The sequence below is a fragment of the Ascaphus truei genome, chromosome 12 (genome assembly GCF_040206685.1).
Source record: "Ascaphus truei isolate aAscTru1 chromosome 12, aAscTru1.hap1, whole genome shotgun sequence".
Classification (NCBI taxonomy): Eukaryota; Metazoa; Chordata; class Amphibia; order Anura; family Ascaphidae; genus Ascaphus; species Ascaphus truei.
The window spans coordinates 20,535,377-20,563,226 of record NC_134494.1 but is presented as its reverse complement, the minus strand read 5'-3'; the positions used below and the strand labels follow the sequence as shown (position 1 = coordinate 20,563,226).

At 45.1% G+C, this 27,850-nt stretch overlaps 1 protein-coding gene across 8 annotated transcripts; it reads right to left on the bottom strand.

Moving 5' to 3' along the window:
- SYT8 (synaptotagmin 8) lies at window positions 1-27,384 on the bottom strand. Of its 8 annotated transcripts, XR_012787547.1 has the most exons (10): window positions 27,255-27,384; window positions 18,636-18,770; window positions 9,642-9,799; window positions 8,653-8,745; window positions 8,061-8,228; window positions 5,264-5,431; window positions 3,904-4,021; window positions 3,090-3,223; window positions 296-824; window positions 1-236 (listed from the first exon to the last, which is right to left on the bottom strand). XR_012787547.1 is itself a non-coding variant. In XM_075566897.1 (9 exons), the coding sequence occupies exons 2-9, from the start codon at window positions 18,736-18,738 to the stop codon at window positions 591-593; spliced, it is 1,176 nt and encodes a 391-aa protein (XP_075423012.1). In that variant the 5' UTR covers window positions 18,739-18,770; window positions 27,255-27,384; the 3' UTR covers window positions 1-590. The 8 variants fall into 8 exon arrangements, 7 of the variants coding, with proteins under 7 accessions (XP_075423012.1, XP_075423013.1, XP_075423018.1 ...); XM_075566897.1 differs by having other exon boundaries at window positions 1-824; XM_075566898.1 differs by having other exon boundaries at window positions 1-824; window positions 18,636-18,767.
- Between the last annotated feature and the right edge of the window lie 466 nt (window positions 27,385-27,850).

The following is a 27,850-nucleotide window of genomic DNA, read 5'->3' as shown; positions in this document are numbered from 1 at the left end:
TATATACAGATTAGTGTTTATTGATTAAGGTTGTAGACAGTGCCCACTGGGAATCTAGCTGTCTTATATCAGTGATGGAGGCTGTGTACAGGTGGGTGCCAGTGATATAGTATACAGGTGAGTCTCTGCGATACTGTATACAAGTAAGTCTCTAGCTGACCTCTCTGTGATGTATGGTGAAAGTCTCTCAGAATCACCTCTCAGTGATGCATTGTGAAGGCCTCTCTCAGGTGGACCTCTAAGTGATGCATGGAGGAAACGTCTCTCAGATGGCGGAAATGTCTCTCAGATGGACCTCTAAGTGATGCATGGAGGAGGCCTCTCAGGGAAGTAAGGCAGAAACCTCTCAGTGAAGTATGGAGGAACCTCTCAGTAATGTATGGCGAAGACCTCTCTCGGGTGGACCTCTCAGTGCTGTACGGAGGAAACTTCTCTCAGATGGACCTCTAGGTGATGTATGGAGCAGACCTCTCAGTGATGCATGGAGGAGTCCTCTCAGGAATGTAAGGCGGAAACCTCTCATTGATGTCTGATGGAGGCCTTTTAGAGATGTATGGTGGAGGCCTTTCAGAGATGTATGTTGGAGGCTTCTAGCTTTTGGACAGGGGCAGTTTGAAGTTGGGTTTAAGTCCCAGGGCTTTGTCCACTTCCTCTGCCGACTGAAGGCTGTGCCACTGTGCCATAGGTCGACGAGGATGTGCCAGCATATCCGACCAGTGCCGTAGGGCGTTCCCCGAGGCGCGGCATCCCAAGAAAAGCTTGCCAATCTGCTGGTTCTTACCCACTTTATCGTGATCCCACACCGAGATTATCAGGTCCACATTCTGCAAGAGACCAAGATATATATCTTATATATACTCTGTGAGAGGGTTATATAACCACACCGAGATTATCAGGTTAATGTTGTGCAGGAAAAAGGCATGTATATATAACACTATGAGAGAGGGATGAAGCTGGCCAGGCCTTCTTCTCTGCCGGACTACCACTCCCACCACCTTAATAGGTCCAGATTGACAACTACGTCCTCTCTCTGCTCAACAGTCACAACTCTACCAGCCCCTAACCCCCTCTGCTTGAACACTCGGGTGCTGGAAAGCCTGAAAACCTGGTGTTAGTAGCTAGGTAAGATAGATCTATGTAGATAGACAGATATAGATAGGTGATGATGATACATAGACAGACATAAAGAGAGAGACTGTGAGCTCTTCGGGGCAGGGACTCCCTTTGCCTTATATTCTCATTTACCTGTTTCACTTAAACCCATTTGTCATTTATTAACCTTGTAATGTAATTTTGTACAGCACTGCGTACATTGTTGCCACTATATAAATAAAATGATACATATATTGCAGAAAAATCACTAAATTTTTCTGAGTATTTGAGCAGTTATAGGTCTGTTACAGCAGATTATTACATTTAAGAATGATTTGATAATCTAATAAATATCCTTTGGAATTGGCGTGATGACCTCATCAAGTGCATCGTTACAAAATGGTGTGTAGCGCAGAAGATAATCACGTTATAAAGAGCTTGAGACAGAGCAAGAATTATAGTCCAAAACACTTCCATAAAATGTTTCCTGGTAAAGGACGGTCGCTCGGAGGACTGAAAAAACTCATTCGTATCGTTCAGGAGTGGGAAGAGCTGGACCAAAGCGTTATCGATGATGCCAACAGACGGCGACGTTCTCGTCCTCGGGCGTTTCAGCAGATGGACATTTTGAACCACACGTTGAACTCAAACTTTATAGTAATCTTAGTGTCCCAATATTAGATTACAACAGTGTAACACATTTACCAGCTTCGAAGAAAAAACTCGTTTAATGAACATGAACCTCCCGCAGGGTATCTGGTACTTAACAACATAATGCGTCGATTGTCTACATTGTGCTTCTTATATAGTGTTAATCTACATCGCAGGCCTACAATTGTGAACACTCGTATGAGGATTGGGGCGAGAAATATAAAAGATATTCCTGCGCACAGTGTAGATAGATAAATAGATGTATACAGACATATATACATGGATAGATAGATGGATACAGACATATATACATGGATAGATAGATGTATACAGACATATATACATGGATAGATAGATGTATACAGACATATATACATGGATAGATAGATGGATACAGACATATATACATGGATAGATAGATGGATACAGACATATATACATGGATAGATAGATGGATACAGACATATATACATGGATAGATAGATGATACAGACATATATACATGGATAGATAGATGGATACAGACATATATACATGGATAGATAGATGGATACAGACATATATACATGGATAGATAGATGGATACAGACATATATACATGGATAGATAGATGGATACAGACATATATACATGGATAGATAGATGGATACAGACATATATACATGGATAGATAGATGTATACAGACATATATACATGGATAGATAGATGTATACAGACATATATACATGGATAGATAGATGTATACAGACATATATACATGGATAGATAGATGTATACAGACATATATACATGGATAGATAGATGTATACAGACATATATACATGGATAGATAGATGTATACAGACATATATACATGGATAGATAGATGTATACAGACATATATACATGGATAGATAGATGTATACAGACATATATACATGGATAGATAGATGGATACAGACATATATACATGGATAGATAGATGGATACAGACATATATACATGGATAGATAGATGTATACAGACATATATACATGGATAGATAGATGGATAAATAAATATAGATGTAGTCATACCGCCCCTACACCCAATCAGATTGGGGCTCTCTGTCTTTATATATCTGTCTGTATGTATATCTCTGTGCCTGTACACGTCTGTGTATGTGTGTGCACGTGTCTATATATTGATAGGTGTAGCTGAATACAGGGCTGCTAGCAGGGGGGAAAGCCGGGACAGCTGTTCCAGGCCCGGCTGAGGATGGAGAAGGCTCCTCCACCTTAATGGGTCCAGATTGGTATGTGGATACACAGATGTAGATACATAGGCAGACAGAGCAATTATTCTGTACGCCCCCTCCTTGTCAGACCTGGATTTGCTGCAGCGACACCTGGAAGGCGAAGGCCTCATTGTAATACGGACTCAGTGTGTTCTTCTTCACTTCTGTCTTTTTGCGCTTCCACTTCTTCTTATTCAGGGCCAGATGCACCTTCACATATGGGTCTGTGGGGGGATACAGAACTGCTGAGTATGACTACACAGCTCCCACTGTGTAAGGCTGCTATAAACAGTGTGATAGTGCCGGGGGACCTTGGAACTGGGATCTGTCACCCATAAAACAAGGCACCTCGTAGAAAAGCTACCACATAAAAAGACACCCCAGACGGGACCCTACATTCAAGACCCTAAAACAAGACCACACAGGAACCAAGACACCCCATACAACAAGGCACAGCATAAAACAAAACATGCCATAAAACAGGACATTCAATAAAACAAGACACCTAATAAAATCAGACATCCTATAAAGTAGACCCGTAATAATACAAGATATTCCAGAGAACAAGACAGCCCATAAAACAGGACATCCCATACAAAAGACACCCCATAAAACAGGACATCCCATAAAATAAGGTGCCCTATTAAACAGGATACCCCGTAACCCCCCTCCCATATAAAACATCCCATACAAAAGACACCTCATATAACAGGACATCCCATAAAATAAAAAAAAACAGGCGCCCTATTAAACAGGATACCCCGTAACCCCCCTTCCATATAAAACATCCCATACAAAAGACACCTCATATAACAGGACACACCATAACATAAGAAACCACAGAAAACTAGGCGCTCTATTAAACATGATACCCCGTAACCCCCCTCCCATATAACCGGCTGACCTGAGAATCCGTCTGAATCCATCTTCTTGAGTTTCTTGGCCTCCAGGATAACAATGGTGAGCTTCCCGGAGCTGGGAACGTATCGCAGAGAGAAGCAGATGTCCCCCAGGTGCTCTTGCTGTGAGGGGGGGGGGGGGGGGGGGAGGGGCAAGGGGAAGGGTAAATACAAAAAGGGTGAGGGGGTCAATATTTGGCGAAACGGGTACATACAGTATCTAAGGTGGGGAGTAAATACCAGGGGATTAGAGGTTAAATACTAGGGTTAGAAGATAAATTCCCAGGTTTTAATAGGGTAAATGCCAGAAGCAGGTGATTTAATACCAGGGGTAAGAGGGTAAATACATGTAGCTCTGTAGGTGTACATGTAGCTCTGCTCTGGTTTAGCCCAGTACTGGTGTAACCCTGCTCTGGTGTAGGCCTGTACTAGTTCAACTATGCACTGGTGTAGCTGTGTATTGGTGTGGCTCTGCTTAGTGTAACTCTGCTGTGGTGTACATGCAACTCTGCTCTGGTGTAGCTGTGCTCTGGTGTAGCTCTATACTGGTGTACAGGTAGCTCGGTTCTGGTGTAGCTTTGCTCTGGTGTAGCTCTGCTCTGGTGTAGCTCTGCTCTGGTGTACATATAACTGCTCTGGTGTAGTTCTGCTCTGTTGTACAGGTAGCTCTGCACTGGTTTACATGTAACTCTGCTCTGGTGTAGTTCTGCTCTGGTGTAGTTCTGCTCTGGTGTAGCTCTGCTCTGGTGTAGTTCTGCTCTGGTGTAGCTCTGCTCTGGTGTATCTCTGCTCTGGTGTATCTCTGCTCTGGTGTACAAATAGTTCTGCTCTGGTGTAGCTCTGCTCTGGTGTAGCTCTGCTCTGGTGTGTCTCTGCTCTGGTGTACAAATAGCTCTGCTCTGGTGTAGCAATGCTCTGGTGTAGCTCTGCTCTGGTGTAGTTCTGCTCTGGTGTAGCTCTGCTCTGGTGTATCTCTGCTCTGGTGTACAAATAGCTCTGCTCTGGTGTAGCTCTGCTCTGGTGTAGCTCTGCTCTGGTGTACACATAGCTCTGCTCCGGTGTAGCTCTGCTCTGGTGTAGCTCTGCTCTGGTGTAGCTCTGCTCTGGTGTATAAATAGCTCTGCTTTGGTGTAGTTCTGCTCTGGTGTACAAATAGCTCTGCTCTGGTGTAGCTCTGCTCTGGTGTAGCTCTGCTCTGGTGTACAAATATCTCTGCTTTGGTGTAGCTCTGCTCTGGGGCACTGGTAGCTCTGCTCTAGCTCTGCGCTAGCGTAACTATGCCCTGGTGCAGGCCTATACTGGTGTAGCTCTGCTCTGGTGTAGGAAGCTCTGCGCTGCTCCGGTGTAACGCTGCTCTGCGCTCACTTCCATCTTCCCCGCGGGGCTCAGCTCCTTCCACTCCTCGATGACGTGCTGCAGCTCCATGTCTCCCAGCGGCAGCCGCAATTCCCCAATCACATCGTGCTTTGAGAAGCGGTTAAAGTCGAAAACCTGGAGCACAACAGCTGTCTCTGGGACCTCTGACTGCGCGAGCTGGAGATATAAACCATATATAAATATACATCATCTTTCATTTGTACGACTCACTAATCGGCAGCAGAACACCCATGACGTTTTCCAGCCTAGAAAAAAGTGGGTTTTCTCAGCTGATGCAACACAATGGACCACATCCAATTTGTTGAAGTAATTAATATGATCTTCCACTCAGTGTAGGATTCGCCAATTACGAAAAAAGCATTTGATTCTGTCTACACCTCGATAGTTTAGACCAGCGGTGCGCAAAGTGGGGGGCGAAGATTTTTTGGGGGGAGGGGGGGCGCAAGATTTTTCGGGGGAGGGGGGGGGGCCGCGGATCGTTGCAGGGGCCCCGCTCTCTCACCCCAGGGCATTAAATGAAATGCCGGGGGATCGCGTGAGGCCTCTGCAACGCTATACTTACCTTGTCTCTGCCGGCGTCGGGACTCGTGTCCATGGCGACGCGGCATCAAATGACGCCGTGTGGTCATGTGACGTGACGTCACACGCCTCATATGACGTCGCGGGTGACGTGACGTCACATGACCCCGCCGTGGGATGTAAGGGGGGGGTGGGAGGGGGGCGCACCGCCGGAGGTGAAGAGGCAGAGGGGGGCGCAGCAAAAAAAAAAATTGCGCGCCCCTGGTTTAGACAAATGAGGCGTATTCTCACAGCTCCGAGATCACTTCCCGGGGCAGAATGCACGGAACAGCAATCTCGGGGCTTTGAGAACACGCCCCAAAGTGTTGAGGAACCGTGCAATGATATTATAAGGGACATTTCCACGAATGCTGCTTCAACCATTAGACTACACGAAGGCACAAACAAGACAAGGGCGGGCGGCCGGGAGACGCCGCGTCACCAAAGCTTTTCACAGCAAGACTTGAAGAATTGTTCCAGGCATTGGACGGGGAAGAAAAAGGAATCAAAAATCAACGGTAAATACTTGAGCCACCCACGACATTGTTATTTTTGCCAGAAGTCCAGAAGACCTCCGGCAATAAATGACCAAGACGACGACCAAAAGTAAGATGGGAGGATAAAGTCCGAATTATTTTTTAACATGGAGAAGAGAGGCTGGTACAGCAGTACCTGGAAGATCGTTGGAGAGGTCTTTATCCAGCAGTGGATTGACAAGAGCTGAAGATTAATGACAGGGCCTTAACCCCTAGGGCAGGGGAGCGCAACATTTTGCTGTTGCGCCCCCCCTGTCTTACCTGCCCCGGTGTTCATGCCCCCCCCCCTAATTTTCAGCTGCATCAAATGATGCCGGGTTGCCATGGCGATGCGTCACACAGCCGCCTGAATCACGGTAAGTTGAATGTTGCAGAGGCCTCGCTATGTTCAGAAAAAAACGGGACCCCTTTCATTTTTCGCCATGTCGCGCAGAGGAATCACTCCATTTTCATGACTATTTGAGCAATTATAGGTCTGTCCCAGTAGATTATTACATTTAAGAATTATTTGATAATCTAATAAATAATCTTTGGAGTTGGTGACGGCCTCATCAAGTGCAGAGTTACAGAATGGTGTCAAGCGAAGAAGATAATCACGTTATAAAGAGCTTGAGACAGAGCAAGAATTATGGTTCAAAACGCTTCCATAAAATGTTTCGTGACAAAAGATGGTCTCTAGGAGTACTGAAAAAATGAATGAGTAAAACAGCGTATCGTTCAGGAGGGGCAGCAGCTGGAACACCGCGTGATCGATGATGCAATCAGACAGCGACGTTCTCGTCTTCGGGCGTCTCGGAAAAAGGAGGACATTTTGAACACCCACTTTGAACCACAGTTTATAGTTATCTTCATGTTTCAAATTAGATTACAAGTATATGAAATAAATGCTGCACACCTAAAAAAAAGTATAATAAAAGATGATACAATTACCGGTGCTCATGTGTTTGAACGATAGCCTGTAATCAATCCAATGCACGTAGTAGTTGAAGGAACACAGGCCACAAACAGATTTGGAATAACTAACTCATTTATTGAGCCAAACACAACGTTTCGACCTTATTGGTCTTTATCAAGTGCCCTGTGTTCCTTCAACTACTTAAATTAGATTAAAACAGTTCATGATCTACAAAGGAAAAACTCCTATTTCTCCCATGAACCTACCGCAGTGGTTCACTTTAGATAACATCGGTTGATTGTCTACATTGTGCTTCTTATATAGTGTTAATCGGCAAAAAACGTTCTCGTGCATTTTTTCTTGGGGATTGAGCGAGAAATATAAACGATATGATGAAAAAACGAAAGGGGTCCCTTTTTCCTGGACACCTTGTATTATATACAAAAAAAAAAACAACAGAAAGGCCCAGCGCAACATAAAAAGTGACACAACATATAGTACAATACTTCAGTGCTAATCTGCTCATGAGTAAGGGTCATTTAGTTAAACCCTTTGACCAAGCGTTATAAGCCTCCAGCCACGTCAAGGCATGACCAATTTGCAGGTCCTAACACTAACATCTTGTACTATATATTTCTTGGTGCCATATTGCACCTCCCCTCCCCCCACCATCACATATATTTAGCCCCCCTCACTCCCGTTGCCCTCTTCCCTTGCTCTCCTGGGGATTCCTTCTCGCTACCCCTCCCTCTTTGTGTTTTGGGTGCTGGTCGCTCCCTGTGCCCCCTCCCAGTACCTTGAAGGTGAAGGTCTCGTTGAACACGGGGTTGAGTGTCTTGCGATACACTTTGGTCTCGTTTTTCTTGCGTGTGTCACTGGTCAGGTACACAATGACGTAAGGGTCCGACGTCCCCCCACTGTCCATCGCCTTCAGCTCCGCCGCCTGCATCACCTTTACTGTGATCTGCGGAGACAGTGAAACAACAGTGACACCTCTCTCTTATCCAGCAGTGTCACCTCCCGCTGACCCAGCAGTGACAGTGACACCTCCCTCATGAGGCAGACGGGTGCGGAGAAGAAGCAGTAAAATAACAGTCCTGCAGAGCGTTGCTCCAATAATTCCGTCCCTGCCAGAGAGCTGCAGAACATCGCTCTATCAACCACTTCCTGGCCCGGTAGAGTGTTGCTCAGTTGCTTTGCAATGCATTGCAGGCCCTCTGGCAATCAAGGTGTTAAAGACACAGAGGTACTGCCCTATAGTTGGTGCAGATCCAGCCCAATCAGAAGACTGGATTTTTCCAGGAGAAAGGGGTAGCCTTGTGGCTGAGCGCTGGAAGTGGGACCAGCTCTCCTTGTTACTAAAGATGGGCGTGCAAGCTTCTTCTCACCTCCTCCCTTTGGAAGTTATACTCCAGTGAGTACTGCATTCGGCCCCGTTGCTCATCTCTCGCTCCATGCAGGTCCTGTAGTTCGGGCTGTACCTGAAACACAACGGAGTGTTAAGTTACATAGAGAGGGGGGTACAGCCACTTACCAGGCTGGCAGGGAGGGAGCTTGGCATTGAGACAAGCACTCACCAGGCTGGCACTGGATACGGGGAGCCTGGCACTAATGCTGACATGCACCAGGCTGGCAGTGGGTGGGCGAGGCTGGTACTAATACTGGCACTCATCAGGCTGGCTTTGGGTAGGGAAACCTGGCACTGACACGCACTCACCAAGCCAGCTGTGGGTGAGGGAGCCTGGGAATGATGCTGGCACTCACTAAGTTTGGCAGAGGTAACCAGGCACTTATGCTGTCATTCACCAGGCTAGCTGTGAATGGGTGAGTCTGGCACTGACACTGGCACTCAGCGTGCTGGCAGTTAGTCAGGAAAACCTGGCACGGAAGATGGCACTCACCAGGCTGGCAGTGGATAGGGCGAACCTGGAACTGAAGCTGGCTTTCACCAGGATGGCACTCACTAGTCTGGCTGTGGGCAGGGGGAACCTGACACTTGCACTCAGGCTGGCTATGGGTAGGGACGCCTGGTACTGATGCTGTCTCAAAGGCTGGCTATGTGTAGGGACGCCTGGCACCGTCGATGGCACTCACCAGGCAGGCTATGGATAGGAACACCTGGCACTGACATTGGCACTCTCCAGGCTGGCTATGGCTAGGACTGCCTGGCACTGACATTGGCACTCTCCAGGCTGGCTATGGCTAGGACTGCCTGGCACTGACATTGGCACTCTCCAGGCTGGCTGTGAGTAGAGACACCTGGCACTGATGAAGGCACACACCAGGCTGGCTATGGGTTGGGACGCCTAGCACTGACATTGGCACTCACCAGGCTGGTTGTGGGTAGGCGGAGCCTGGAACTGACGCTGACACTCACCAAGCAATCTGTGGTGCTGCTCTGGATGCTGCCCAGGTTGATCTTTTCTTTCTTCTTCTTTTTCTTGCGACGGCAACAGCAGCAGAGACAGCACACGATGAACAGAAGAAGCAAGAAGAGAGCCGCAGCTCCCAGGGCTATGATGGCCCATCGCGGTACTGAGAAAGAGACAGAGTAAGAGAGGAATAGAGGTTGAGATAGATTGAGATGGGGGAGAGAGAGGGAGGAATAGGGGGGAAAAGAGAAGAGAGAAAGCCAAAAAAAAGAGAAAGAGGTTAACGTATGATAAAGAACTATATATACATTTTATTTAACCTTATATTAAATATGACACCTCTAATTGTATTTACAATTATGTGTCACTGGCATTTGTGCACACAGAATAGTACACTCAGTGTACATAGCATCGGAATACTTGCTGACCTCACAGGTGGATACCAGTAATACTGAAGTAAAAACAGAGTACAGGCATACCCCGCTTTAAGGACACTCACTTTAAGTACACTCGCGAGTAAGTACATATCGCCCAATAGTCAAACGGCAGCTCACGCATGCACCTGTCATCACGTCCTGAGCAGCAATACCGGCTCCCTACCTGTACCGAAGCTGTGCGCAAGCGGGGAGACTATAGAGCCTGTTACACATGCGTTATTTACATCAGTTATGCACGTATATGACGATTGCCGTACAGTACATTCATCAATACGTGGAAAAAAGGTAGTGCTTCACTTTAAGTACATTTTCGCTTTACATACATGCTCCGGTCCCATTGCGTGCGTTAATGCGGGGTATGCCTGTAGTCCACAGGGTCACTTATCAGCAGTATGTGGTTTCTTCAACCCCCCAACGTTTCGGGTCCAGAGCAGTGACCCTTTCTCAGTGTGAACAAACAGTGCAAACGTGCCAATATTTAAACCCTCTTTAAATCCCTCCCCGTGTAAATAACATCAGGTAAACAGGATCTGTAATAGAATCAAATCTACACTATAATCAGAACAACACAAAATATATTCATAGTGAGATATTCTTGTTGGATGACTAATCTAAGAAATGAATGCCACCTACCTCATGATAAAGAAAAGGATCCGTTCCCTTAATGACATGTGTTCCACCAATAAGAGGCTTGTCTACAATTGCGTTCCATGCACCAGGTATACTCAAAGGGAACCGGAAGAGCCCCTGCATCTCATGCTTTGCAACTAGGATCCGTTCCCTTAAGGGAATGTGTTCCCCCAATAGGATGCTTGTCAACCACCAGGCCATATGGTCCCTCGTTGAAAAAAAACATCTATACTACTGGATTTATATTCTAAGAGAATCTATATACCAGGGTTATAGTGGACCACACCAAGCTATGCGATGTGTCATCCAATTTACGTAGTGTAATATGAAAGTGGATCTACTACTCACATATAATATACCCAATGTATAATAAATACTTATATACAAAGAAAGCCAAATATAATTTGTGAATATATATATACAGTGGTCGACAAATCACCAAAAAATCTACTCGCCGAACAAAAAAATCTACTCGCCACCTAGTACCACACGTGTGCTGCTTAGGCCAATAGGAGCTCGCCACAATGTTAAATCCACTCGCCCGGGGCGAGCAAATGTATAGGTTTGTCGAACACTGTATATATATATATGTATAGCTTATAAAGAATATCACTTGTGAGCACATTCACATGTCTTAGACAGGTCTGCACCCTTGCCTTTCACCATTTTCACCTCGCATACAATGCTTCCACTGCAGCAAGGGATTCTGGGAAATGACATGCAAATGAGCACACACTGTGTCACCTTTTGCCTGAAATCCATATACATGGAACCCATATAAGCAAATGCAATGCTGTTCACACAGCTTTTAAGCACAGCATGGGATTAGTTGCAAAGCCAATCAAACCACTCACAGACATGTTTCAACCTTAATGGGTCTCATCAAAGGTTAGTTGTAATGCTGGCTTTGCAATTTTCAAGCTGGGTAGGTTTACCATACACATTTTAAGTTATGGAGTTTTTTTTGTTGCCTTTTTTACCCACCATAACTTAAAATGTCTATTGTAAACCTACCCAGCTTGAAAATTGCAACGCTAGTACCACCAACCTCACATTGATGAGGTAGAAAAAGAAAAACACCCGGGTGCATAAATATTACTGATGACATTTTGAAGTGCTATGGTTTCCCAAGTTTTCCACAGAATAAGCAGTATAATACGTTAAAACAAATAACATTTATTAAAATATACTAAAATAAGCATAAATAGATAGCTCCTCTATTGGGAGTCTATTACATATAGAGCCCTATAACTTGATTAAGCTTAATCAAACCCGCACAGTTGCATATACATTAATATGATAAAACAAAAACAAATATGTACAAATATTGGACTCAATCTGAGAGAATATAAACCCCTCTGTATTACAGAAATGATTGTTTCAGAAGTATGTCCAAGGTTCAATTTCAATCTATGTAGCGTTTCACCAATCCTTGGCTTCATCAGGGGTATATCCAAAGATTAGTGAAACGCGTAGGGTGGGACACCTGTAACCTGTGAGCACCCGTACTGCATCATTTGCATACATGCCTCTGCATACACAGCTATGATGAGCAATGTTGATCCCTCTTATGCAAATCTGTTTATCTGGCATTATGAGACTGAGTTAATCTATAGTCATTCATTATATCAACATGTGCTATGCTGGTGGAGGTATATTGATGATGTTTTTCTAATTTGGAAGGGTTTTGAAGATACCCTGATTTCATTGATGACCTCAACAGTCTACCCACTAAAATTTGATTTTCTGTAGATTGTAATAAGGAGATGATCCATTATTTAGTTGTACAAGTGCATAAATGGAATGATATACACACAACTAATGTGTATATTAAACCCACTGATCACAAAACATACTTGTATGGGACAAGTTTTCTTCCCCTGGCATGGAGGAGGCAATCCGTTCCCGGTTGATCGTGACGTCAGACGCCGACTCCAGTCAAGCTGCACGAGAACCCCAGCGGCCGCTTGTGGGGACCGTCAGAGACTGCTAGAGACGGAGGAAACGCACACCGGACAGCATTGGCTGTAAAGATACCTTTATGTGCCCTGAGTGGCAGTACAGAGTCTTGGCTACCAGGCAGTTCACCACTTGAAGCTGCTGCAGAACACCATTAGTCAATTTTGGACACACTCCCTCATCTTTTTCGTTTTTGAATCACGGGAACCTGGATCAATTGCTCGTGTCAGCTTCTTGTGAACTTGGGCAAGTCACTTTATTTCCCTGTGCCTCAGGCACCCAAAACAGAGATTGTATGCTCATCTTAGGGACTGCCCAGATAAAGTTCCTTTAAGTGTGAAGCGCTTTGAGTCCCATTGGGAGAAAAGTGCTATATGAAATAGTTATTATTATTATTAGTCATAGTAGTATTAGTACTGGAAAAATTAAAAGCTGCTGTGGAGCATGAAGAGAACATATTCCTATGCAGTCTTAGGCCTCGGGCATAGACACTTTGCCCGTGCGGAGGCGTGCTGAGGCTCAGGGAAAGCGGTGCTTTCCCTGGCCTTAGAGCGAGCGCCGTCCGTGGGCGTGTCTGGGGGCGGCCAGTGACGTCACGGAGCTGGTTCGCCCTCATTGGGCGAACCGCTCACGTGACCGGCCCTGCACTCCGGCGAGCGCCAAATCTAAAATTTAGGTAAGACACACGCTTCCGCAAGCGTGCGGAAGCGTGTGCGAGCCCCTGCTAAAGCCGCTGTCATTGCGGCTGCAGGGGCTCAGTGCTGAGCGTGAGCGCGTCTCAGCACGGGTCAGCAAGGCTGATCCTACTATGTCCCAGGCCTTACCCTTCAGAAATACTACAGAGCTTGTCTACAAAGAAGAAAGGAGTGTGACAGCTATGTACGTAAATGCTCTGCAACTGTTGTCATACAAGCTGCCAGGGATGAAAGCTTGCAGCTTTATCTGCGTTCTTCAGTCAGCTTGGCGAATGCAACGACAAAGGAAGAAGTATAGACATGTGAAACAATGTGTGATTGTACTCCAGTCAAATGTTAGAAAGTATCAGAAGCAAAGACACTACAGGAATGTAAAGAAAGCTGCTGGGATGATTCAGTCCAGATATAGGTCCTGCGTCATAACCAAGCAAGCTGTGCGTTCCTATAAGTGCATCCACAATGCCGTTGCACTGCTACAGTCTGCTTTCCACAGAATACAAAGTAGAAGAACCAAGTTTAAGATCTTGCAGCTCAAGGAGGCTGAGCCAGACGCAGATAGTCATGCTAGTGACGTTGAGGCGGCAGTAATATGCGTGGGAAAACTAGTCACAAAGTGAGTTAAAGAAGAGTCAGAGAAATGGAAAGATGAGATGGTCCGAGAAGTCCTTCGTGGGGTCCAGAAAGCTAAGCGCATCATGGAAAACCAGTACTCCTAAGAACTACAGCGACAGAGGCAGGCTGAGCTAACTGCCCAGAAGGCCAGAGAGGAACAAGAATGGGCAAATTGTGCAGAGCTAGAGCGAGTACTGTGGAGTGCACAGGTTAGAAGAACTTTGTCACAGACAACCACGACTACACGTTGTGGCCACACACAGTTTGTATTTAATTTCCTGAGTTCCAGATAATTCCCAAGGGGGAAAACCAAACTTCCTGGTAGGCGTGAAGATGGTTTTAGGAAAAGACCTTGCACTACGGAGAACAAAATCCATAGATCCCATTGGAAGTCGGAAAGTATGGATAACATGATAGACTGGAAGTCAAAGAAGAAAAAAAAGGGAAGACTCCAACCCCAGGTTACTTGGGGGCTATCTGTCCCTCCACCCATTCTCTTTTGACCTACAACTATGTCTCGCAAGGTAACCCTAGCTACCCACAAACCTGGGGGGCAGAGGGGTAACAGGGGCAATCCTGTTTACAACAGCTAGATGTGTCAACCAGGCAGTGGTTAATCCCTGCCTGGAAGGAGGCAGGACTACTAACGAGCCCAGCTGAGTCTAGCAAGAGGTTTAAAAGGCAGGTAAGGGAGTTGTTTCTCTGTCTCCCTCATCTGCGTACAGACCAGGAGTGTGTGTCATTGACCCCCTAGCGACACCTGGGCCATATCTCTGTGTCCTTGATGCCAAGGAACACCAGTTATCTACATAGACGTCTACAGACCTGTGTGGACTTTCATACAGGGGAGAAGCTGAACTTTGGCCTAGAAAAAGCCTTAACTTTAAAGTGGCGAGAAAACGTTTGTGAACCCCAATGATAATTACGCAAATTCCATCGGTTTTCCATGATAACCTTCTTGAATCAAAACCAGTCTATTCTTAAATATCCAATGGGCTTTATATTAACCAATTCCATGTCTTTTGAAGACAAAATTATTTATAAAATATTTTACCAGGAAGTAATACATTGAGAGTTGCCTCCCGTTTTCACGTATGTCCTGGGCACAGAGTTATGATGACAGATGTACATGGTTACACATACATAAATACATTAAGTGAACAGTGTTATACATTATATACAAGACATTGCATGCACAGTTAAAGATAATATATGTTATATGCATATGTAACAGTTAAAAACCAGATAAAAATGTGAAACAGCTTTAGTTTTGAAAGAACTTAGGGTCTCCTGCAGTAAAGTCCGATAGAAATTATCGGCAGGGTTTTGAACTCGCCATTTTTTTGCCGTGTTGCTCTCACGGTATGCAGAAAGGCCCGAATACCAGTGAGAGCAACATTTCCAGACATGGCGACTTGCCGGCACCGTTATAACCTGCCCTCCGAAAAGGGCTCACCCGGCGAGTTGTATCTGCTGCCGCGAGATCCGCCTCTCTCTGCGAAAATCTCCCCAGAAATAATAATATTTTAACATTTAAATTTTATTACTTGTGTATTGTAGCAGGCGGTCTCCGGAGCTGAACCGCGTTGGTTTCAGGTCTGGGGACCCCCTACTTCCCGAGATACAGGCCCCGTTATGGGGTGCCGGTATCTCCTATGCATGTAAATGTCTCGATCACGTGATGCGGGGATAGCGGCACCCCAAACGGGGCATGTATCTCGGGAAACAGGGAGGCCCCGGACCTGAAATCAATGCGGTTCTGCTCCGGAGACCCCCTGATCACCTACACTAGTAATTACATTTAAATGTAAAAATATTTAGTAAGCACCAATACACAACCCACCCCTTGTGCCCCCCCCATAAAACCATGATTTATTGTTTTACACACACGATTAATACCCCAAGCTGGCGGCGGTCCCCTGTGCTCCCGATGGGTGTCTGCAGGCCCCACAGTGCACCCCGGGGGTACCCATGCATGTCTGGGGGCCCCCGGGTGGTCCCTGGGGGCCCTCGGATGGTTCCCATGGGGATCTGGGGGCCCTCGGGTGGTCCCTGCGGGTCCCCGGGGCCCCCACAGCTGTGAGGCCCCTGGTTCTTCCCCACAGGTTTTCTCCATGGGTCCTCAGGGGGTACCTGTGGGTGTCCGGGGGTCCTCGGGTGGTACCCGTGGGCGTCCAGGGGTCCTCGGGTGGTCTCCAGGTGTCCCCGCTGGCCTGCGGTACCAATCCTGTATGTAAAAAAAATAGAAGATGCCCTACATTTAAATCAATACACCTTCCCACCAAACACATACAGTACAGTAATGGGCAAAATAATAGATAATAGATTATTTGCCCAGTATTAAACACAACATTAGGAAGCATAAATAAAGTAAATAAAAGCCATTCTACTTACCCCTGGCAATGTGAAGGGTGTCCTCGTCAGCTTACTGCAGGGCCATGTCCTCCATTGTCAGCAAGAATACATACAAAAATACAATCTAGTCTCCCCTAGTCCCTTAATCACCTTAGCGGTTAATAACCGCGAAAGTAATTAAAGGGTAACCCACCCTCTACCACTACCCACCCAGTAGGCCTAACCACCCTCCTCAGGCAACTACCCCTACCCTTCACCCATTCATTGGTACAGGGGTACATCATGCCCATATAATATGGGCATGATTGATCAATATATCCAAATAAAACACATTACATAGCCAAATATAAATCATAACATAGCCAAATAAAAAAACATTACACAGCAAAATCAAACACAGCACATATCAAAAACACAGCACATATCAAAATCAAACAGCACATAGCAAAATAAAATACACCACATAGCAAAATAAAACACATCACATAGCCAGTTTAATTGATAACAAATGCCATTAAAACAATTGAATGGCACAGTGGGTAAATGATGCCCATATAATCTGTGCATCATTTAACACTCTGCCAGTCAATGGTCAAAATAAAAAAAATGGCCTACAGGTGGCTTACATTGTTTCTCTTCTCACTGACGAGGCACTGGCCAAGGCCACTCCACTCTGGGAGAAGGGTTCCCCCTGATCAGGGATTTCCCTGCCTTCATCCGTGCCTTCAAGTTGGTGTTTGACGTTCCAGAACGAGTATCTTCAGCATAAGCTTCACTCCTGCGGATTCGCCAGGGAACTCGCACGGTAGGTCAATACGCCATTGAGTTTTGCATCCCGGGCCTGAGACCGGCTGGAATAATGAAGCTCAAGTGGCAGCCTTTTGGCAGAGACTATCGGAGCACTTAAACGATGAGCTGACCGTCTGGAACCTCCCTAAGGACCTTGAGGAGTTAATTTCTCTTGGCGTATAGATCGATCTCAGAATGCAGAAACGCCTGTCCAAGAAGTGCCGTGCTGTTAGGAGCCTGACTACTCGGCTGACCCCAAACTTTGTTTCTCCGTCCCCTCCAGATGACGAGCCTATGCAGCTGGGTACTACCAGATTGTCAGAACTGGAGAGAAGTAGGAGGCGTACCTTGGGCTTGTGCTTGTATTGTGGGTCCCAGGACCACCGGAACCGTGACTGCCTGCGATCGTTGCGGGGCCGGGAAAACATCCGTGTCCAGTGAAGTTGGAAGAGGATTCGCTGGACATGGCTACCATCCTCCCTCAGTGCCTTCCCGGATTCTTCTGATGGTTTCCCTCTCATGGGGTTCAGCCTCAGTCTCTACTCAGGCCTTCGTGGATTCCAGAGCAGCGGGTAACTTCCTCGATCTTTCGTTTGCCAAACAGCACGCAATTCCCCTTCGCTCTTTGGAGATTTCGTTAGACTCAACGGATCCTAGTTGGAAAGCATGACATGCAGGGGCATTCCCTTTGAGTATACCTTGTGCATGGAATGCAAGAATACTTCTATTTGCATTAATTGAGTTTAACATACCGGAGGTGGAACACATTAGAGGTAGGGACACTTCCGTTTTGTTTGTGTAGCTGTGAGGCGTGAAATGCAATGGTGACACCAAGAATGCTTCCACATGGAAACACTGATTAAGGATTCAAAGTATTTTTTATCATGAGGTACTGTAGGTGGCATTCAACACTAATATTTCATTTGTTTGTGTATCACTATGGATATATTTTGTGTTGTTATGACTATAGTGTAGATTTGATTCTATTATAGATCCTGTTTGCCTGATGTTATTTCTGGGGGAGGGATTTAAAGAGGGTTGGAATATTGGCACGTGTGTTGTGAACTGTTTGTTCACCCTGAGAAAGGATCACTGCTCTGGACTGAAATGTTGGTGTTTGAATAAACCACATACTGCTGATAAGTGCCTATGGAGTGCTACTCTATATTTACTTCAATATTACTGGCATTTGTGCAGCCACCTCTGGTGTACAATCCTGGCTGTAGTGTAGCCACCTCCGGGGTGGGATGCTGAAATTAGTGAGGCCACCTCTGGGGTGGAACCCTGACCTTCACACCACCACCTCTGGGGTGAGATCCTAACAATGGTGTATCTATGCAATGGAGTCCATGTCTCCAGGTGTTGTCTCTCTTATAAATATATACAATATAAATATAATTCATTTAAACCAGGCTATTTATGTACTTGTTGTAAAATTAAAAAAAAAACACACACACCTATTCATTGGTTTCTTTGCTCTGTGTTTATCCCACTGTTCCCCGCCCCAGCTCAGGATACTCACATGGAATGCGGTGAAGGATGCTTTCTATCCAGGACTCCGGTACTCTCGTGGTCTGAGCATGCAATGTGGTGGTAGACGTGGGATGTGAGGTATTCCCAGGCATGTCTGGGGCTGTAGAGTGGAACACTGAGTCTACTGGGAAAAGATCAGCCTATCTATATGAGCATTATCCCCTTGAAGAACAACCATACTTTAAAACACCTCCTTATAATGCTACTCACAAACTGGTATAACTACTTCCCCCGAAAAACAACACCTCTTATTAACAACAACCCATTATAGAAACACCCCCTTCATAACACCCTTTTTATAATAATGAAACTATTTAAGAACATCTCCCATGATGAAACCCCTTAATAAAAGCATATTTTATATAAGGATGTCTCTCCTTTTACTCTCACCTCTTTATAACACTACACTTTCCATATAATAACGCCGATACCGTGCATATAATAACACAGTTGTAGGATCACCTCACCTTATAAGAACACCCCTTTATATAACCAAATCTCGCTATAACACAGCTTATAAGGGGATGTGTGTTATTATCAGAACAATCTTAAAAGTGAACCTCTTTATAAGACATCCCCATATAACATCTATTCATATGACATCCTTAATTTTATATTTTATTTATACAATGTGTTACCAGGAAGTAATACATTGAGAGTTACCGCTCGTTTTCAAGTATATCCTGGGCACAGAGTTATGATAATACAGAAGAAACCTCTGATATAAGAACACCTCATTATAAGACCATTCTTCTATAACATGGATCCACATGACACCCTCAGAAGGAACCTCTGATATAAGAACACCTCATTATAACATCATTCTTCTATAACACCCATCCACATGACACCCTCACAGATGGAACCTCTGATATAAGAACACCTCAGTATAAGACCATTCTTCTATAACATGGATCCACATGACACCCTCACAGAAGGAACCTCTGATATAAGAACAACTCATTATAAGACCATTCTCGTATAACATCCATGCATATGACACCCTCACAGAAGATTATAAAGCCACCCATTATAAGACCACCCTCATTTTAAGACCATCCAGGTATATCCCTGTGTTCACTGACCCTAGAGGAGCGGCAGTCTCCATAGCTGTCCAGTCCTAGAGGTGCCAGCCATAGTGGCACAGCAGAGTGTGTAGTGTGTGTTAGAGGGGGAGGAAGGAAGTGACTTCCTGAGAGGATAAAAGGCAGGAACTACTAATGAAATCTTGCTCTCCGGCCTCACTATATACCCTGTACTGTCCCCCTAACTCCATTATCTTGCTGCATTCTCTGCTATTCCTGCTCATACACATCATGCAGCACTCTCTGCTGTTCCTGCTCTCTCACACTCGCACCCTGCAGCACTCTGCTGTTCCTGCTCTCTCACACTTGCACCCTGCAGCACCCTCTGCTGTTCCTGCTCTCTCCCACTCGCACCCTGCAGCACTCTCTGCTGTTCCTGCTCTCTCACACTCGAACCCAGCAGCACTAGACTCTGCTCTGCATTCCTGCTTCTCCCCACACAAATCCTGCAGCACTCTGCTGTTCTTACACACACACACACACACACACACACACACACACACACACACACACACACACACACACACACACACACACACACTTCAGCACTCTGCTATTCTTGCACACACAAACACTTCAGCACTCTGCTATTCTTGCTCTCCCACACACACACACACACACACTTCAGCACTTTCTCTCTTGCAGCACTCTCCTATTCTTGCACACACACACTTCAGCACTCTGCTATTCTTGCTCTCTCTCTCTCACACACACACACACACACACACACACACACACACACACACACACACACACACACACACACACACACACACACACACACACACACACACACACACACACACACACACACACACACACACACTTCAGCACTTTCTCTCCTGCAGCACTCTGCTATTCTTGCACACACACTTCAGCACTCTGCTATTCTTGCTCACACACACACACACACACACACACACACACACACACACACACACACACACACACACACACACACACACACACACACACACACACACACACACACACACACACACACACACACACTTCAGCACTTTCTCTCCTGCAGCACCCTGCTATTCTTGCTCAAACACACACACACACTTCAGCACTCTGCTATTCTTACACACACACACACACACACACACACACACACACACACACACACACACACACACACACACACACACACACACACACACACACACACACACACACACACACACACACACACACACGTCAGCACTTTCTCTCCTGCAGCACTCTACTATTCTTACACACACACACACACACACACACCAGCACTCTCTGTTATTCCTACTCTCTCCTCACACACACCCTGAAACTCTCTTTCCCATTACACACGCCTGAACGCTCTGCTATTCCTGCTCCTATGAACATACAGACTTCAGAACTCTCTCCTATTCCTGCTCACACACACACACACACACACACACACACACACACACACACACACACACACACACACACACACACACACACACACACTTCAGCACTCTGCTATTCTTGCACACACAAACACTTCAGCACTCTGCTATTCTTGCTCTCCCACACACACACACACACACACACACTTCAGCACTTTCTCTCTTGCAGCACTCTCCTATTCTTGCACACACACACTTCAGCACTTTGCTATTCTTGCTCGCTCTCTCTCACACACACACACACACACACACACACACACACACACACACACACACACACACACACACACACACACACACACACACACACACACACACACACACACACACACTTCAGCACTTTCTCTCCTGCAGCACTCTGCTATTCTTGCACACACACTTCAGCACTCTGCTATTCTTGCTCACACACACACACACACACACACACACACACACACACACACACACACACACACACACACACACACACACACACACACACACACACACACACACACACACACTTCAGCACTTTCTCTCCTGCAGCACCCTGCTATTCTTGCTCAAACACACACACACACTTCAGCACTCTGCTATTCTTACACACACACACACACACACACACACACACACACACACACACACACACACACACACACACACACACACACACACACACACACACACACACACACACACACACACACACACACACACGTCAGCACTTTCTCTCCTGCAGCACTCTACTATTCTTACACACACACACACACACACACACCAGCACTCTCTGTTATTCCTACTCTCTCCTCACACACACCCTGAAACTCTCTTTCCCATTACACACGCCTGAACGCTCTGCTATTCCTGCTCCTATGAACATACAGACTTCAGAACTCTCTCCTATTCCTGCTCACACACACACACACACACACACACACACACACACACACACACACACACACACACACACACACACACACACACACACACACACACACACACACACACACACACTGCAGCAACTCTGCTATTCCTGCTCACACACACACTGCAGCATCTCTGCTATTCCTGCTCACACACACACACACACTGCAGCATCTCTGCTATTCCTGCTCACACACACACTGCAGCATCACTGCTATTCCTGCTCACACACACACTGCAGCATCTCTGCTATTCCTGCTCACACACACACACACACACTGCAGCATCTCTCCTATTCCTGCTCTTCAGTGTGTGCGTGCGTGCATGCGTTGGTGTTACAGGAATTAAAAGAATTTCTCTGGCTGCCTTTTTATGATATTTCAAAACCTTTGTTTACTTTTCCTATGCGTCAACAAACTGCCCCCTCCTCCCCGGACATTAACTGCCTGACTGCCCCATCACAAAGATCAGTGACCTCCTATTCACCAGCAAAGCAAGCACTGGGGCAATAGCGCTGCAGGTACTGTAATAAGATGTTACAGAGTCAGCATTGCATTCCCCTCGATATCCGACTAGCACCCTCTCTATCCACCTTTAAGACCCACCTTAAGACACACTTGCTTAAAGAAGCATATGAATGAGTAGCACCGTAGATATTACTAGACACATGAAACATAAAGCTTGGCCCCCTGCAGAAGCACTTACCAAAATGCCCTCCTACTCTTTCTGTACGTTCCTCCTACATACCAATTAGATTGTAAGTTCCTCGGAGTAGGGAGTCCTCTTCCTAAATGTTACGTTTATGTCTGAAGCACTTATTCCCATGACCTGTTATTTATATCTATTTATTATTTGTTATTTATATGATTACCACGTGTATTACTGCGGTGAAGCGCTATGTACATTAATGGCGCTATACAAATAAAGACATACGATACAATGAGGCACCGTAGGAGATGGGTTACACACAGACACACACTTTCATACAGCATGGAGCATACAGAAATACACATTACTCATACTGTATATAAATATACCCTGAATATATATGTAAACATACAGGGTATATACAAACATAAACAGCTTGACTGAATAGCAGCAGACTCGCTGACTATTAACACAAGGTCACTTGTTGTTTTTCTTTGTATTGTTTTTTCACTTCACTGAAGTGTATTGAACACTCTATATCATGGTTGAAAGGTATATCTATCAGTTAATATCACTTAATTAGCTGCTAGTTCTTGGGGATTTCAACTACAATTAGCTCGACCCTAAAAACCACAAAATTCAGATACAACACAAGTCGCTTAACCTAACGCAACTCATTTCCCAACCCACACGGACAAATCTGAAATCTCACAACCATTCCTTGCTAGACTGGATTCTCTTCTCAAATCCCAGCAGAATCCAACCCTCTGGCATCCTTCCTGACATTTTCAGTGACCATGCAATAGTGTACTGTGTAAGGAAAATTAAACCGCCCAAATCAAGCCCTAAAGTTCTCCACATTAGAACATTTAGAAACTTTAAGCCACAACAGTTTCTGGCTGACCTTACCAACTGCCCTTGGCACAGAATCGATATAATTCCCGACCCTGATTCTGCGCTCGACTATTTCCAATCTGAGTTCTTAAAACTCTGGGATACCCATGCTCCACTACGCAAAATAAGAGTACGGGGGGGGGGGGGGCACCTTCCATGGGTTACAACTGACCTTATAGCACTCTACCAGTTCAGGGCTGGTTTGTGGAAAAGCTACAAAGTAACTGGCACTACCAAGGATCTCAATCACTACAGATGACTGCGGAACATGTGCACAAGGCAAACAAGGTATGCAAAAGCACAATATTACTCTGACAATCTCCACCAGAATACATCAAACCCAGCTAACTTCTGGAAGGTTATCAACAATATATTCCAGCCGTCTAACCACCAACAGCCAAGTACTATCACTAAGGGCGATATTACTCTGAAAAACCCCACTGACATTGCAAATGCATTCAATGACTACTTTGTGGGGTGTGCCACTAACTTATTAGCAAAATGCAACCCAAACCACAAACATGAACCTCACTTTGTGAGTACCCCTATACCCACCCTCTCCCAACACTGCCCACAATTTTCAATTTGGCCCAGTATCCGAAGAGGAGATTACACAAGCGCTCCTCAAACTAAAACTAAGCAGCCAATGTGGACCTGATTTACTGCAATCTAAGTTAATAAGACTTGGTGCCCCAGCCATTGCCAAACCAATTGCTACCATAATCAACTCTATTCTGTCTGCAGACCCTATCCCTAAGACCTGGAAAACTGCCAGAGTTGTCCCTATCTTCAAAAGTGGGGATAAAAACACTGTCTCAAACTACAGACCAATCTCTTTTCTCCCAATACTATCCAAAGTCATGGAAAATGTGTTCACTTCCAATTAAGCGATTACTATACAAAGACAAATTTCCCTAGTCAATTCCAATCTGGCTTTCGCCCCAAACACTTCATGGTAACTACCCTGCTAAAAGTTTGCAATGAAATCCAGTGTGGAATGGAACTGGGACAACTCACTGGTGCAGTATTCCTAGATTTTGCAAAGGCTTTTGATACTGTTGATCATGTTATCCTGCTTAACAAACTACGGTGCTCTGGAATAGGGAAGCATGTTTTAAACTGGTTTCATTCCTACCTATCAGGTAGATCCCAACATGTGTCCATCTCAGGCTCAAACTCCAACCCCCTGGGTATCACCTGTCATGTCCCGCAAGGCTCTGTTCTGGGGCCCCTACTCTTCTCAGTGTTCATCAATGATCTTCCCACAGCTTGTCAGGAAGCCTCAATACACATGTATGCAGATGACACAAACTTATACGCACACAGCCCCCAGCCTCTCCGACCTTGAACACATACTTCAATCTGACTTTTTGAGACTTGAAAATTGGATTTTCCAAAACAAACTGTTTTTAAACACTGACAAGACTGTAACAATGGTATTTGGGACCAAGACTAAATTTTTAAAGCTTCCAATGACTGAGCTCCAGATCAGAACCAACGCTAATATCATCCTAACTCCTGTTACTAAATTTAAATACTTGGGCATATGGTTTGACTCCCATTTAACACTTGGGCATATGGTTTGACTCCCATTTAACATTTGGGATGCACATTGATACCCTAACATCCAAGACCTATGCCAAACTAGGGGTACTTTACAGGAACAAATCCTCCTTAAGTCTGCTGGTCAGAAAGCGTATCGCACAGCAGATGCTAATGCCAATTATTGACTATTGGGACATAGTATACGGCTCGGCACCCCAAACCCACCTCAGCAAACTTGATACCCTCTACAATTCAATATGCTGTTTTGTTCTTGTGACAGGGTGAATGAACGTCACCAGCCATATACCTGGAAAACCTATGTTTAGGCTTGCAGTGAAGAAGTGACGAGGTTAAGTTGAGAAGGGCTGCTTAATTAGTCTGACCCCAGCTGCATAATCAAGGTGTTAAAACCCCAGGCTGTACACACATGCAGGAGAGCTGGTCAGGAGAGAGGTTTTGAAAGTACTGAGGAGATTGCTGCTATAAGGTCTGTTTGCAAAGTACTTGTTTTATGAACTGTTGTGTCCTGCATGCTGAAGAGAAGCTGCTTTGTTTGCCATGCTGAAGAGAAACTGCTTTGTTTGCTATGCTGAAGAGAAGCTATTTTGTTTTGTCTGCTGAAGAGAAGCTATTTTGTTTTGTGTGCTGTATGTTTTTTTTAAGGCTAAATAAATAAGCCTTGTCAAGAGACCCCGCGTGTGTAGTTGCATGTACCCTGCAACAGTTCTCCAATGCAACTACAACACACATCACTGCAAAATGCTCAAAGAACTAGATTGGTCATCACTTGAGTCTAGGCGCAAAGTTCATCTCTACTGTCTTGCCGTCAAATACTTTCTGGGCAAGCTACCCGTCTATCTGAACAAGCTCCTCACCCCTACCACATGCAGCACCTATCACCTGAGCTCTGACTTCAAAAGACTGTTCATGGTCCCAAAGTTCAGCAAAGTATCCGGCCGCTCCTCCTTCTCTTACCGTGCACCCCAAAACTGGAACATTCTACTGGAGACTCTCACAGCCACCACCAGTCTATGTTCTTTCAAAAGTAAGGCTCTCTCACATTTTAATCTGGTCTGTAACTGTTTCATACACCTATAATATATATTATCTTTAACTGTGCATGCAATGTCTTGTATATAATGTATACCCTGTTCACTTATGTAGCTATATACGTGTAACCATGTATTATTTGTCATCTTAACTCTATGCCCAGGACATACTTGAAAACGAGAGATAAATCTCAATGTATTACTTCCTGGTAAAACATTTTATAAATAAATACAAATAAATAAAATACATGTCACTATATGCTAATTATTTTATTATGGAAAAACTATTCACATAATATTCACATTTTTATATACAAACATACACACACGCTACACACTGAGATAGATACACACTGTACACACACACTGTACACACACAGTCACATATGCACACACTGCACACACACACCACACACTCTTAAATATATACTGTAGAAACACACAGACAATACACCCTTTAACATACATATACTTACACTGTACACAAATGCACACATTGCACACACATACATGTACACATTGTGCACACTTGCATACATATACACTGTGCACACACACTCACATGTAAACACACTGCACACACTCACATACATATACATACATTCACATACATACATATACACCCATATTTACTACATACACTCACATACATATACACACAGTGTACACGCATAAACTCACATACATATACACAATTTACACATACACATATACATTACACACACTCTCACATACATATACACAACCTGCACGCTCACATACATACACAACACTATGCACACACATACACACACGCACTACAAACACGTGCATACACACACACTGTACACACAAATACATATACACACTCACATACATACAGTATACACACACTCCTATATATATGTACACACACATGCATACATATACACACGTACGTACATACATATACATACACACATACGTACGTACATACATATACATACATACACACACACACACACGTACATACATATACATACATACATACACACACACACACACACACACACACACACACACACACACACACACACTGTACATACAAACTCACCAGAATCATGTAGTCTCCTTCCCACCTGTGCAGTCAGCCCACCACCTTCAGTACCCCCAACTTCTCCCCCTCTCTCCCTATCTCCCTCTCTCCCTCTGTCTTTCTCTTTCAATCTCTTGCTCTTTCACTCTCTCTCTCTGACGTCCCCCAGTAGCCAACCCAAAGAACTGGAATTTCCACTATATGACAACCTGTAATGTCACCACACCCAGAGACTGTCACAGAGAGACCGTTAGAGAGAGACCGTCACACAGAGAGACTGTTCCACACCATTACAGAGAGAGACTGTTTTACACCATTACAGAGAGAGAAGGTCATGGAGAGAGACTGTTACTGAGAGACAGTCACACAGAGAAGGCCATTACACATAAAGACCGTCACACACAAAGACTGACACACAGAGAAACGGACACACAGACTGTTCCACACCATTACAGAGAGAGACTGTTACAGAGAGAGAGACCATGGAACAAGAGACCTTCCTATAGAGACTTTCATCCAGAAACTGTCACATAGACTGAGCGTAACAAAAAGAAGCTGTCACGGTGAGAGACAGTCACCCAGAGGTAGTGAGAGACTGTCACATAGTGAGATTG

Bases quoted from the DNA above. Each gene is read 5' to 3' on its own strand.
- SYT8 (XM_075566897.1), bottom strand. From the start codon at position 18,738: ATGCCTGGGAATACCTCACATCCCACGTCTACCACCACATTGCATGCT. The intron at 8,229-8,652 runs GTGAGAAGAAGC...CTGTCTCCGCAG, and splicing joins ATAACTTCCAAAGGGAGGAG to ATCACAGTAAAGGTGATGCA. The intron at 825-3,089 runs GTCTGACAAGGA...GGTCTCTTGCAG, and splicing joins TGTCGCTGCAGCAAATCCAG to AATGTGGACCTGATAATCTC.